The following is an 11,947-nucleotide window of genomic DNA, read 5'->3' on the forward strand; positions in this document are numbered from 1 at the left end:
GCATGACCATTACCATTTGTCATCCAGACCAGAGCACTTAGCAGCGTGCAATTAATTGGGAAGTTAATTATGAGTGTGAAATGAGTTAATTGTTAGGCTGCAGCAGCAGGCCTGAGAGAACGGGACGGGGCTCCACGGTCCCCCTACTGGAAATGGGAGGCCCGGGACCGGCTGCTGGCTCCCGCCATCTCTCCCCGGCCCACCCCGCCTCCACTCAGCTGCAGGCGGCTCCCTTGCCCACGGGAGCATTTGCCTTCGTCCTCCAGGATTTAGCCTCGAGGTCCCCTGGCCCCCAGAACCGGAAGGCCACCTGCAGCCTTGTTCCTTTCGGTGCCTCCGCCCAGTCCCCTTTGCACACTGGCCTGCCTGCTAGAGCTTTCCATATGTGTCGAGTTACAGCGTTCTGTTTCCTTGGCCGTTTGCTCTGGAAATAGCCAGGTAACGTGTGCTCGCCTGCGTGTGCGTGTTCAGGTCACGTCGTCTTGGGCCTGGGTTACCCCTCTGGGTAACCTTGCGTCTTTACGTTTCCTCCCCCTCCACTCAGCACCAAAAGAGAGATGTCCTGACAGATTTAGACAGAGCGGGTAGCTGTCGTATTAATAGTGAGCAGGGAAATGACTCTCCAAGTCAGCTTTAAAATAACTTGCTGGTCTTCCTGCTTTTACGTGCTGCCCTTACTCTGTGTAAATTCATTTGGCTTCCTTCCTAGTTGTGATTTTTTTTTTTTCCTTAGAGAAATAAGATGAGGGTGGCTGGTTATGTGTGGCACACGGCTGTGTATTTTGTATCACTGAGCAAGGCGGCGTAAGGAAAGGGGGAATACGCACGTGGCCTGGGGTGTGTGCTTTTCTCTCCAGGGTGGATGCAAGTAGGCTTTTTGCAGAGAGGACAGTGCGCTCCCTCCCCCTGCTGGAAGGTTGTGTTACTGCTCCCAGGCCTTTCTTTCTTTTTGAAACCCTTTGCTCTCTTCCAGAATGAGGTGAATGCCATCAAATGGGATCCTTCTGGGATGTTGCTAGCATCCTGCTCTGATGACATGACATTAAAGGTAAAGCTTTCTAAAAGGCTGAGCCGTTTGACCAACCCAGGCGACCCCCCGTACTCAGTGCTGGTCTTAACATTCACGCTCCCCCAGCTGGCTATTCTGTTCCGAGCGCTGTTCCCACCCCTGTCGTCTTTCCTCTTGGCAAATGGCAAAAGTCGCTGTCCTGCAGTGACCTCACTGCTTCATCCTGCCCTTCCCGCGGCCTTTCTCACGGGCCCCCCCTAGTGTTCAGCCGGCCCCTCTGCTGGCCAGTCCACCAGCTGCCCACCCCGCTGGGTGTGAGCTTCCCAGAGGCGGGAACCTAAGGCATGCCCCCAGCAGGGGTGGTGGAGAACCTGCCCCCGTGGGAGAAGCAGCCGCTGCTCACCGTGTTCCCAATGTGTTCTCTAGATCTGGAGTATGAAGCAGGATACGTGTGTCCATGACCTCCAAGCTCACAGCAAAGAGATATACACCATAAAGTGGAGTCCCACCGGGCCAGCCACCAGCAACCCAAACTCCAACATCATGCTAGCAAGGTAAAGGGAAGGCAGCCCTCAGCCCAGTCTCGGTTCCTAAAAGCAGCCTTGCTCACTGTGGCTGAGCCAGCAATGTGGCCGGTCAAAGTTATTCGTATCCAGAGAGCCCAGAAAATATTGCCAAGTTGTCTTCCAAATGTGCTTACACCTTTCCATAGTAAATGGAGAGGCGGCTGATTTTGAAAGGGCCCCGAGATATAAATTATCACGTGACGGCTAACTCGAGGTAAGGACAGTCTTCACCGTGAGGCTGGTGGGAGGAATCAGTATGTGTCCAGGCTCCCAGCACTTTGCTTTCCTGATGGAGAAAGGTAACAGTTCAGCTTGGACCTTGGGCTTGGTGTACTTGGTTCAACTCGGAGCTGCAGGTGGTGAGAATGCTGAATGGTGATAAGTCTCCCCAGCCGCAGCCAGATCTGACCTAACTGGTTTATACAGTGGACCCCCCCCCCCCACCAAGACACCAGCATTGGAGGCAGAGGAGTGGCTAGTCAGTCAGATGCCAGAATTGAGAAGAGTGGTTGTAAGTCCCCACAGTGGCCTCCGCGGAACTACATCACTTAGCCTGCGGTCAGCAGACTCGTCCCCGTGCTCATCGGACCCCATGCAGGATATAATGTTCCGATCCCAGTATGATATTTTAACAGGAACCTTTAGAAAAACGAACTAAAGAGATTCTGAGGCTGAATTTCCGGGTTACTTAGGGGTCCGGAGCCCATGATGCAACAAAGCGTGGGTGTTTGTTTAGCTGTTTGGCCTGGGAAGGAATGTCTCCCTGCCAGGAAGCAGCAGTGGGTTTGTTCTGCGTAGTTGCAGAGAACAGGGTTGTGGGGCAAAGTGGCAGGTGGCACGGCCCTCCTGTCAATGAGGGAGAGCCCTCCGTCTTTGCTGTGTAGCCGTGGGGTGGGCGGCCTCGCCAGGCAGCAAGGACTCGTGTTACTGAAAGGACTGACCCCAGGCCGTCTCTTAGAAAACACTGGACGGAAGTCCCACATCAGCTGAAAGGCCGATCCAGAAGAACACGAAGGCCGTTACTCTCTTATTTCAAGTAATTGTCCTGAAATCCACTTAAATGTCTAGGATACAGAACGCTCTCTTTTCTCTTTTTTTTATAACTTGGAAGGTGCTGTGTATCACGTGGCACCCATTACGAGCGTAAGCGATCCTTCTACTTACCAAGCATAAAGGGACGTGCTGCTGCCTGTAAGTCCCTGCAGAGAGAAGCAGCGCCGGGTAAAGCATCTTTGTGCTGTGTACGCTTCTTTCAAATTTGGAAATTACTAAAATTTGCAGCTCCCAGGAGTGCGATTGTGTATTTGGATGCGATTATATTTTAATTCTGTACTCGCTCGGTTTGCTATTTCCCCAAATACGGCTCTCAGCATTATTTTAGTTGGCAACGATAGATGTCGTGTTGTAAGTTGTGGGAGCGCTTTAGAAAACGTAGTGAATACCAAAGTACATATCATTCATATCTTAGAAAAACGCACAGATGAGTGTGGATGTCAATTTGTCTCCCTCATAACAGCACCCAAAAAAAGAAGGAGATGATGTGTTTTACGACCGTGGCTTTGTTTTCAGTGTATCTGGTTCACGTTTTAGAAGAGGAAGAGTGTACCCGCTTGTTGTCCCTCGAAACGTAAGAGCCAGGAAAGGAAGGCAGCGCCCGCTGCCCGTGCCGCGTCTTAGGGAAACAGTCGGGAACCCGCGTGTGTTGTGGTGACGTTTTCTCTCCCGTCTTTCCAGTGCTTCGTTCGATTCTACAGTTCGACTGTGGGACGTGGAGCGGGGCGTTTGCATCCACACGCTCACCAAACACCAGGAACCGGTCTATAGTGTAGCTTTTAGCCCCGACGGGAAGCACTTGGCCAGCGGCTCCTTTGACAAGTGTGTGCACATCTGGAACACGCAGGTAATCCCCTGATTCCCACTGCCCAGTCCTCTCCAGAGAGAGCGCCCCCACGGTCATGATTTTGGTGGCCCACGCCCGGAACAGCAACCAGGGAATGAGTGTGTGCTCAGGAATGCCTCACTTCAGATGCGGAGCCTTGACACAAACCCCAGCTCCCCGGGTGGAGCCCAGACCCAGTGCCATCTGCCCTGTGCTCCGTGTGGGCGGTCGGTCTTCCCTGCCAGGGACGCCCATAGACTCGTTACTTTTTCTGAGTCCTTGGCAGGTAAGCCTTCCACCTGCCACTTCCTTCTCTTGGGCATGAGGAGTCACCTTGGAAAATCGTAGCCCAGTCATCTTCCTACCCGAGAGGCTGCCCTGTGGGTACTGAGGTCTAGGTCAGAAGTGTCCTTCCATCCGAGCTTTCTACGGGGAACGGCCGTCCGGGGTGAGGCCAGCCCTGACCGCCTCTGTTCCACACCAGCTCCTGTAGCTTCTTCAGGGAACAAATCAAGGACCATGAGGAATATTCGTTGGCTGTTGTCATGGCGTCTTGATTTTTTGAAGGGAAGTGCTTTATGTTTGGGTAGCGGCAGGTATGTCACTGTTGGTTATGCTGTCATGGAAGTAAAAGGAGACGGTGTTTGAGTATACTGGGCTCTTGGGTCTCCTGCTAATGGAAGAGAGAAATGTGCTATGGGAGGGGTCACTGCAGACAGCCAGCGATCCATTTTGTGTGGCCTCAGGATGGATGACGGGGCCTCTCCTCTCCTGGTTTTTGGGGGAGTTTTTTTTGTTTCGTTTTGTCTTTTGTTTTTGTATTTTTTGGCCGCCCCGTGCAACACGCGGGATCTTACTTCCCCGACCAGGGATTGAACTCGTGCCCCCTGCAGTGGAAGTGCGGAGTGCTAACCACTGGACCGCCAGGGAAGTCCCTCCCCTCCTGTTTTATTCCCACGCTCCTTCGTGATTCCTTTAGGCCTGGGTGGCATTCGGACGAACGTACTTTCTCAAGCCCGCGCCCCCTTGTGGCTGGTGCAGGGAGGCGGTGCGGGAGCCATGTTAGCTGGCGGGGTGGGGGCTGAGGGTGGTCCACTGAGACCTCAGGCTTCCCAGGAGCCGCCTCACGTGCTCATGTCTTCTCAGCGAGCAAGAGGCGACGGTGGCCCTTGCGTGGAGCCAGCCTGGTGCCGAGCCCAGCCTCAGAGCCCCAGATAGGCCACCCGGAAAACAGACATTAACGCGTAGCAGGAGCTCTTGCTGGAAATGGTGATGGATGTATTTCTAAAATGACATCATCAGTTACATAACTGCTGCTGTCAGCAAGTCATTAAATCATTTTATGCCTTTATTTATTTATTTTTTTATAAATCACAGAACGCTTTGAGACATGTTGAGGGTCTCTCTGATCCTCAGTGAGATGGACGCCTCTAAACATAAAGACGCGCATGACCTTGTTGACTTGCTCCTTCCCCGGCTGCCTCAGTCCCCCTGCCCCCCTCGGTCGCTGGCCCCCGGGAATGACCCCTGGGAGGCGTGACCTCGGCTGCAGCATGTTCAGGCCGACTCCGCGGGCTGTCGTAGGTCAGCTACGCCCCCCATGGCAGCAGGTCTGAGAGGCACGTTACGGCCGCTGAAAACTCCGTTAGCTTTTCTGTTTGAAAGTTTCTGTGCTGACACCCTGGGGGGCCACGTCGGCGGTCTGCATCGCGAGTGACGGTGGCTTTGCTTTGCAGAGCGGAAGTCTCGTCCACAGCTACCGAGGCACCGGCGGCATCTTCGAGGTGTGCTGGAACGCCCGAGGGGACAAAGTGGGCGCCAGTGCGTCGGACGGCTCCGTAAGCAGCACCCGTAGTTTCCTGGGGGGCGGAGGGCTCGGCGGTGGAGACACGAAAAGTCAGACCCCTGATACCCGCGGGGGCCTCCAGCGCTGTGGTGGCCTCCGAGCGCCGCAGCCAATGTGTGTTGGTGAAGGAAACTTCTGGGCTGGCACCGCCTCTGGGAGCAGCCGTCTCTCTTACTTACTGAATGACGTTTTCTCGGTGAAATTGGTGGTCCTCGACCGGGGTGATTCTGCCCCTGGAGGACATCTGCAATGTCTGGAGGCATTTTGGTTGCCACTGCTTTGGTCGGGGGGCTACTGGCATCTGGTGAGTGGAGGCCAGGGCTGCTGCTGAACCTGCTACAGTGCACGGGATGCCCACAGGAGGGACGTGACTAGCCCCAAGTAGCGCAGGTGCCGAGGCTGAGAAACTTGGTCCTGTCTTGGCTCCCAGCCTGCTGGGCCCTCGGGTGATAAAGGCCCGACTTTGCATTCCACGGGTCTCCGGGGTCCCAGTGGCCCTATGTTGTTCCCCTAAGATGTCTAGCTTTTGGATTCATGCCTGCACTTGGAATTGCCATGAGCTGTAGGGCAGGTGGCAGTGGGCTGGCTGGCCAGATGTCAGCCCGGCCCCCAAATGTGTGCTCAGGCGTGATTTGCCCTCTGCCCTGCCATGTTGGTGTCTGGTCTGTGACACCCGCCGATGGCTGTGGCCACCCCATTAGTTCCTAGCATAGCCCTCGACGTGGCTATTCCCCTCTGTCCTGTTTGCCTGGGGTTTGGTTGGTCAGATACTCAGATGTTAGTCTGTCGTTAGAGATGCTCTGAACCCTCTCTACTGTGTACCAATAAAACCTTGTAAAAAGTGGGTGGCAGGCTGGATTTGGTCCATGGGCCGTTTGCCATCCTCTGCTCTAAAGGCGTCTTGTGTCGTGTCTCAAGATAACAGGAGCTTTCTCTTCCCTTCCAGGTGTGTGTCTTAGATCTGCGAAAGTAAACACGAAATATTTTAGAAACAAGAAGAGAATTCTAACGGACCAGCAGTGAATGTGTGGGTTGTAGCACTATTCAGACACAATTCTGTCAGCTCCAAAACTGTACGAACGTGACCTTAGAGTGTACTTTGAAATCAACTCATCCCTGGCCACAGGAGTCTCTATTTTTTTGTAATCTTTATCAAGAAGTTTAAAACAAAAATATACACACAGTCATATAAAAGGGGGAAAGAATGGTTTCCACCTGGAACGTTCAGCCTGGGAAGCATGAAGCCACCAGCTAGACGGTGCACGGTTTGGTTCCCATCCAGAACAGGCTCTGATGGCTGAGAGGAAAAGAAAAAAAAAAAAAAAAAAAAAAACTGTGCCAAAAAGAAAAAGGAAAAAAATGCTGTGATAAACCAAAATGGGGGTGGGGAAGTCCTCATGTGGTGGGTTTTTTTTTTTTTTCCCTAAAAATTTGGACACTACAGTTACTCTCACAAGGATGTTCAAAGACCAGTTTGTACGGATGAAACGGGCAACTTTGTAATCCCAACACTTTCTATTTTCTAGACTCTTTGTCCCGTGGTTTTTCTATGGGCTGGAATCCTGTCGTCTGGGGGCCTTGGGTCTGAGGTGGAAACTGTTTTGGGTTTGTTGCTTGTTTGCTGATGTCGCCCGCCCCCTCCACCTCCTTCCTTCCTTTGTGGTCTTGGTTGGCATCACCCCCTGACAGAGTCTCTGACGGGCGGGGCTTTCTCGCCCTCCCCCCCCCACACTCTCTCCGCCCCTTTCCTCATAGTTGCTTCCCATCTTAGGTCTCAAGGGCACTTTTGGCGCATAATAAGTGCTTTATGTAAGAAGGCAGGGCAGGGGGACTTTTTACAGGAGGAAAAAAAAAAGTGACTTATAAGAGAGAGCCCAGAGTATTTTTGGAGAAAAAAAAAATATTTTTATGTTAAAACAATTTTAAAATCCTAAAATGGCCATCAGACATAGAGAGCTTTGTGTGATTCATATTTAAAAACAAAGTTTAGGAAGACACAGGCAGGGTCTGAGGTGGCTTGTTCCCTTCACTTTCAGCTTCTTGAGAGGCAGTGAAGACTCTGTGGGAAGGGGCCAGCTCTGGGGTCGGCGCTGGGGCTCTCCTACGGCCACGGAGGAAAATCCGGGCCCTTCCAGCTCGAAGACGACCCTGGCATTTTTCAGGGTGTGTGGACCGTATAGTAGCCGGCAGGAGAGACCTGGAAAAGCGTGCCTTCAGAGCCGAGAAGCGTTCCCAGGACCAGCGGCGTTGAAGGGGCCATCCCAGCCATCCACTCGGCAGGATGCCGCCTGGCATCGTTCAGGCCGCAGGGCCACCTGTGGTCCCCCCACCAAGAGCACCTCGGCCGGTCCTTGCACAGCTGACGGGAGAGGCTCCAGGATCTCACTGGGTCTAATAACGACAAAAACGAACAGGGAGAGAGGTTTTCGGTCCTGAAGGTGAATTCCGTAGGTAGAGTGTCACTAATCATTTCTGTCCTGTTCATAGTTTCTTCCTCTTGCCACGGAGGAGGAGCAAGGTTTTCCTTTTGTAATAATGAATCTTTTTACTGTTTTTAAAAAATTAAACATGGCTTTGTGTTCCTGGAGGAGCTTCCTTTCATTGGATCCGGTGACCTTTGTACTTTGTTGTCATAACCCGACGCTGACCCATCTTTTCAATTAGCAGCAGGGGAAGGCGCGGAACACAGGGCCTCTGGGTTCATCCGTCTTCCTGCAGGCAGAGGCCGGGGTGGGGCAGGGGGCCGGGCCCGGGGGGCTGGCGGCAGGCAGGGTGCAGCCGTGTGTGTGTTCCAGCAACAAGGCCCGAGGTTACTTAGAGGGTGCTGTCTGTCCGTGGAGGCAAAAGCTAATGGGCAGAGCAGACCAGGCCCTCCTGCAAAACTTGGATTGTCCGGGGACCAGCCCCAAAAGCCAGAGTGCATTCATCTTTCTCGGATCGTTAATGGGCCTCCATGGATCTGTGAGTTCTTCAAGCCCCGTCTGTAGGAGACCAACAAGCGCTCTGTTCACGTATGAGTCGAGCATTTTATTCCGGATCTGTTACCTAAACGCTTGGCCTCTAAGAAGATCAGCGTTCTCCGGAGTTTCCACTGCCATCTGTGAAGATGGCAGACATCCCCGGGTACACTGGTAATTGCCTGCCACCAAGAAGTTACTGGGTTTGAGGTGCAGTTTGGGGGGATCTAGACGAGCACCATCTGGACCCCCTCACCTGATGAAAATGTGTCACGTCTACAGACATCAGCTGTCCAGGGTCAGGACACAGTTTGTGTTTGACAAGCCAAAGCCTGCTGACGGGTGAAGACAGTCTGTTCACGATACGATCCTCACTGGACGGTCGGTACCCAGGGTCTCCAAGTGCTGACTTTAGCCTCTTGGTAAATCTGAAGCAGTTGGGAGTTGCCGGGTTGGAGCCGAGGGCTGTGAGGCCCCTGACATGGGGGCTTGATCCCGGGCCTGGCAGTGACCTGAGGCTGAGGAAGGCAGACCATCTGCGTTCCTGGCGTCCTCGGCCGGCCACTGAGAAGGGGCCTCCCAGGGGCCCCAGGGAGGCAAGACGAGGCAGCCAGCGCGCCTGGAACCCCATTCCCACTCTCAGTAGGACGGCAGCCGTGCCCTGAGCCGCAGACGCTGCCCACCAGCTGCACCGTGCCAGCCAGCGCTCAGCGGACACATCCCTGTCATCGGTGCCCCGTGGCTCGTGTTAGCGTTGGACGTCGTTTACAGCTTCTAACACTTGGAAGTCAATGCCTCAGTCTCAGTGACCAAATGGGACCTTGATTCTGAAAGCAGGAGTCACACAACGATCCTCCCCGGAATTTTCGGTTGGGTTTGCGGTGACTGAGAACTCATTCTGCGCACACCTGGGCAAGGGATGCTGCCCACGGGGCACGTCTGACCCCACGTGACACCCAGAACGCGACGCTCGTTTTGTCTTTCTAAAAATAGATCTTGGAGCCGAGTGAAGTGCACTTTGTCCAACATAAGGGTCTGCTTGTGTTCCTTGTTACTTTTCTCTCTTAGCCTTCTGTTCCACCTTTTTTTTTTTTTTTATCGTGTTTCTTGTCAAATGCAGAATCTTTCCTTCCGCCGCTCACTGAGGTTGTGAATTCTGGCTTCTGCGGTTTTTATTGTCTGTGTCAGACGTGCAGCCAGATGTGCTCCTGTCCGCGTTTTCCAGACTCTGTTCCATCCACACGGCCCCCGTTTCGTTCTCCCTCCTCCGCCCCTCACCCTCACGCGCTCCCAGAAAGAGAATCACCTTGTGCGTCGTAGCTCATTCGTTTCAAGAGAGAATCAACAGATCATATTCAGTGTCTTGAATAAATTGCTCTATTTTGATAGAGAACTTGGTGGGTGTGCTTTCTTCGTCTTGGTCGGCACCTCTGGGGCCCACGCTGACACCCCTGAGTGTAGACGGAGCTCTGTGTCTTCTCCAGCAGAAAACAGCGGGAGGGCTGCTTTCGGGGTCGCGACGGCAGGAGGGTCAGCTGCCCCGTTACGATATAAAGGGAGCGTGCTTTTTAGTACGTTTCCTTTGTGTTGCTGTGTTTCAGGCTGGCTGTTTTAGAAAGTCAAAGCGGATGAATTTTCTCCTGTCAAGTGGGGTTGGTTTGCTGGGAGTTGCAGTTCAAGGGTGAGCTTTGACTAGTTAGCAGAACCTAAGGTGGTGGATGGATATTGGTGAGCAGACACTGGGCACGATGCACACAGACATCTGGAAACGTGGACCGGAGTCTGCTCCGTGCCAGCCCTGGCCAGGTGTTCCCACTGATGCCACTTTCATCAGTGGACGGATGTGACATAATTGAATTGAACCGCTGTCCCCGTGGTAGGCAGACGCAGCGAGACGGGCTGCGTTTGGCTGTACACGTGAGTCACAAAAGAAGGTCGTGGTGCCATTTCCCGTAACCCCAACTTGATCCTGGGCTGGAACAGAGCCAGGGGCTGGCCCCTCCCTTCCTCTCTCTGCCCTGGTGTTGTCTGGGGTTCAGCCTTGCCTGGTTTTGTTTTTCTCTTTTTTTAAGTCTTGCCGAGTTGACCAAGCGTGTTCCCACATGGTGGACTTGGGGTGAAGCTCCGAGCACCCCAAGCCCTGCTGCTAAAGCCCCGGGGAGGCCCCGGGGAGACCTTTGTAGCAAACACAGTGGGCCTGCACAGCGCAGGGCAGAGCTTCCCGGGGTAGATGCGTGTGGGACGCGGGCTTTGGTGGCTTCGGCAACGATGCTGGTGGCACATTCATAGCTTCGAAGGGGGTTCTTTGTGCTGTGAAGGAAACTGGGTTGAATCCAGATTGTCCAACTTTCATCTTCAGATGCACGGAGCCCATTGCTGCAGTGATTCTAAAAATGTTTTGTCCGTTGAGGCTCCCACTTTATTTCGGGAATCCAAGTTTCCCCTCACTGCACAGAAACTTTTTTTTTTTTCAACTGCCCACATCTGGGTGCTGTTCCTAAAGGGCCTTTGAGGTGTTCTCTATATTCACGGAAAGGTTTCTGTGCACCTGTGGATGCTGATGGTACTCACTGTTGGTGGAAGCCTGGACATCACTTGGTGAGATGCATGGAAAGGGCTGGGAGAGGGTGGGAAGCAGATAACGTACCCTTACAAAAAGACTCAGAATTGGGTGGAATGTTGTTTTTGCTTTTTTCTTCCAGTCTGGCTCCTTTTTCTCCCAAGTGTCTTCATCCACTTGCAAGGTAAGCAAAGGAAGACAGCAGCTCCACCTGGAGGACCACGTGGGGGGTCGCGGGGAGAAGGACCCGTGATGCGGGAGGGCGTGGGGAGCCTCGGGGTGGGGGGCGGGCAGCGGGGGTACCCATGGTGGAAGGAAGCAGGGACTGTTACAGTATTGCCTTCTCCTAAAACTTGAAGTTAATCCTCTGGGGGATAGGGTCTCCTATTAGGAATATCCTTACCCTTGAGCAAAGTTCTTGAGAGAAACGCCACCAGAAACACAACTGTAAACAACGAAGAGGGTATCTTTGGAATAGGGGGAATAAGTAGCCTCATTTAAATGTTTCTTAAGGTGTGGTAAATAAACTGGCCAATAAGTTGAAATCAAACAGAAGCCACCTGATAGGAGCAGGCTTATCTTTCCACCCAAGCTACACTCTCAGCTACACCTGTCACGTCCAGATTCCTGGCTCTGGGTCCCAGTTTCCTCCCCTTTTCAAGAACCTTCCCATCTCCCATCACCATCGGTTCCTCTCCCCTAGATCTTTCCCCTTACCGTCCCAGCTACCATCTACAAAACAATAACATAGCAGCCCCCTGCAGCAGCCAGCCTTACAGGGAAATTGCTTAAAGCCAGGCGTGGTCTGTCGTGATCTGCTGTGCTCGAGGAGTGACTGATAGCATCTCTGTCTCTGATGCTCATTTCTGTCCCCAGTGCCCAGGTGTAGCTTAGGGCGTGGCACGTAGCCTCGTGAAGGTATCCAATCACCGTCTCAGTCTGCCTCCATCCCAATCAAAACCACCCTGCCAGCTGCAATGCTGACACCCCATCTACTGAGAGAGGTCACTTTAACCAGACACTCAGAGCAGCCTGGGTTCTCAGGTGCAAACTCTGAACCTAACTGTGGCTAATGTAAAGCCAACAGAATGGGTGAGGAGGACATTGAGCGCCTCGGGGGCATCTCTGGA

General features: G+C 53.2%; 1 protein-coding gene across 4 annotated transcripts in view; it reads left to right on the forward strand.

Moving 5' to 3' along the window:
• TBL1X (transducin beta like 1 X-linked) overlaps positions 1-7,885 on the forward strand; it is a 224,290-nt gene extending 216,405 nt beyond the window's left edge. For all 4 annotated transcript variants that reach the window (XM_082610656.1, XM_082610657.1, XM_082610655.1 and 1 more), the window contains 5 exons: positions 974-1,048; positions 1,436-1,563; positions 3,310-3,475; positions 5,191-5,292; positions 6,247-7,885. In XM_082610656.1, the coding sequence (XP_082466782.1) occupies positions 974-1,048; positions 1,436-1,563; positions 3,310-3,475; positions 5,191-5,292; positions 6,247-6,273 (498 nt within the window). In that variant the 3' untranslated portion in view covers positions 6,274-7,885. The remainder of the gene's footprint in view (positions 1-973; positions 1,049-1,435; positions 1,564-3,309; positions 3,476-5,190; positions 5,293-6,246) is intronic.
• The last annotated feature ends 4,062 nt before the right edge of the window (positions 7,886-11,947 follow it).

Source organism: Mesoplodon mirus, assembly GCF_964341445.2.
Source record: "Mesoplodon mirus genome assembly, chromosome: X".
Taxonomy (NCBI): domain Eukaryota; kingdom Metazoa; phylum Chordata; class Mammalia; order Artiodactyla; family Ziphiidae; genus Mesoplodon; species Mesoplodon mirus.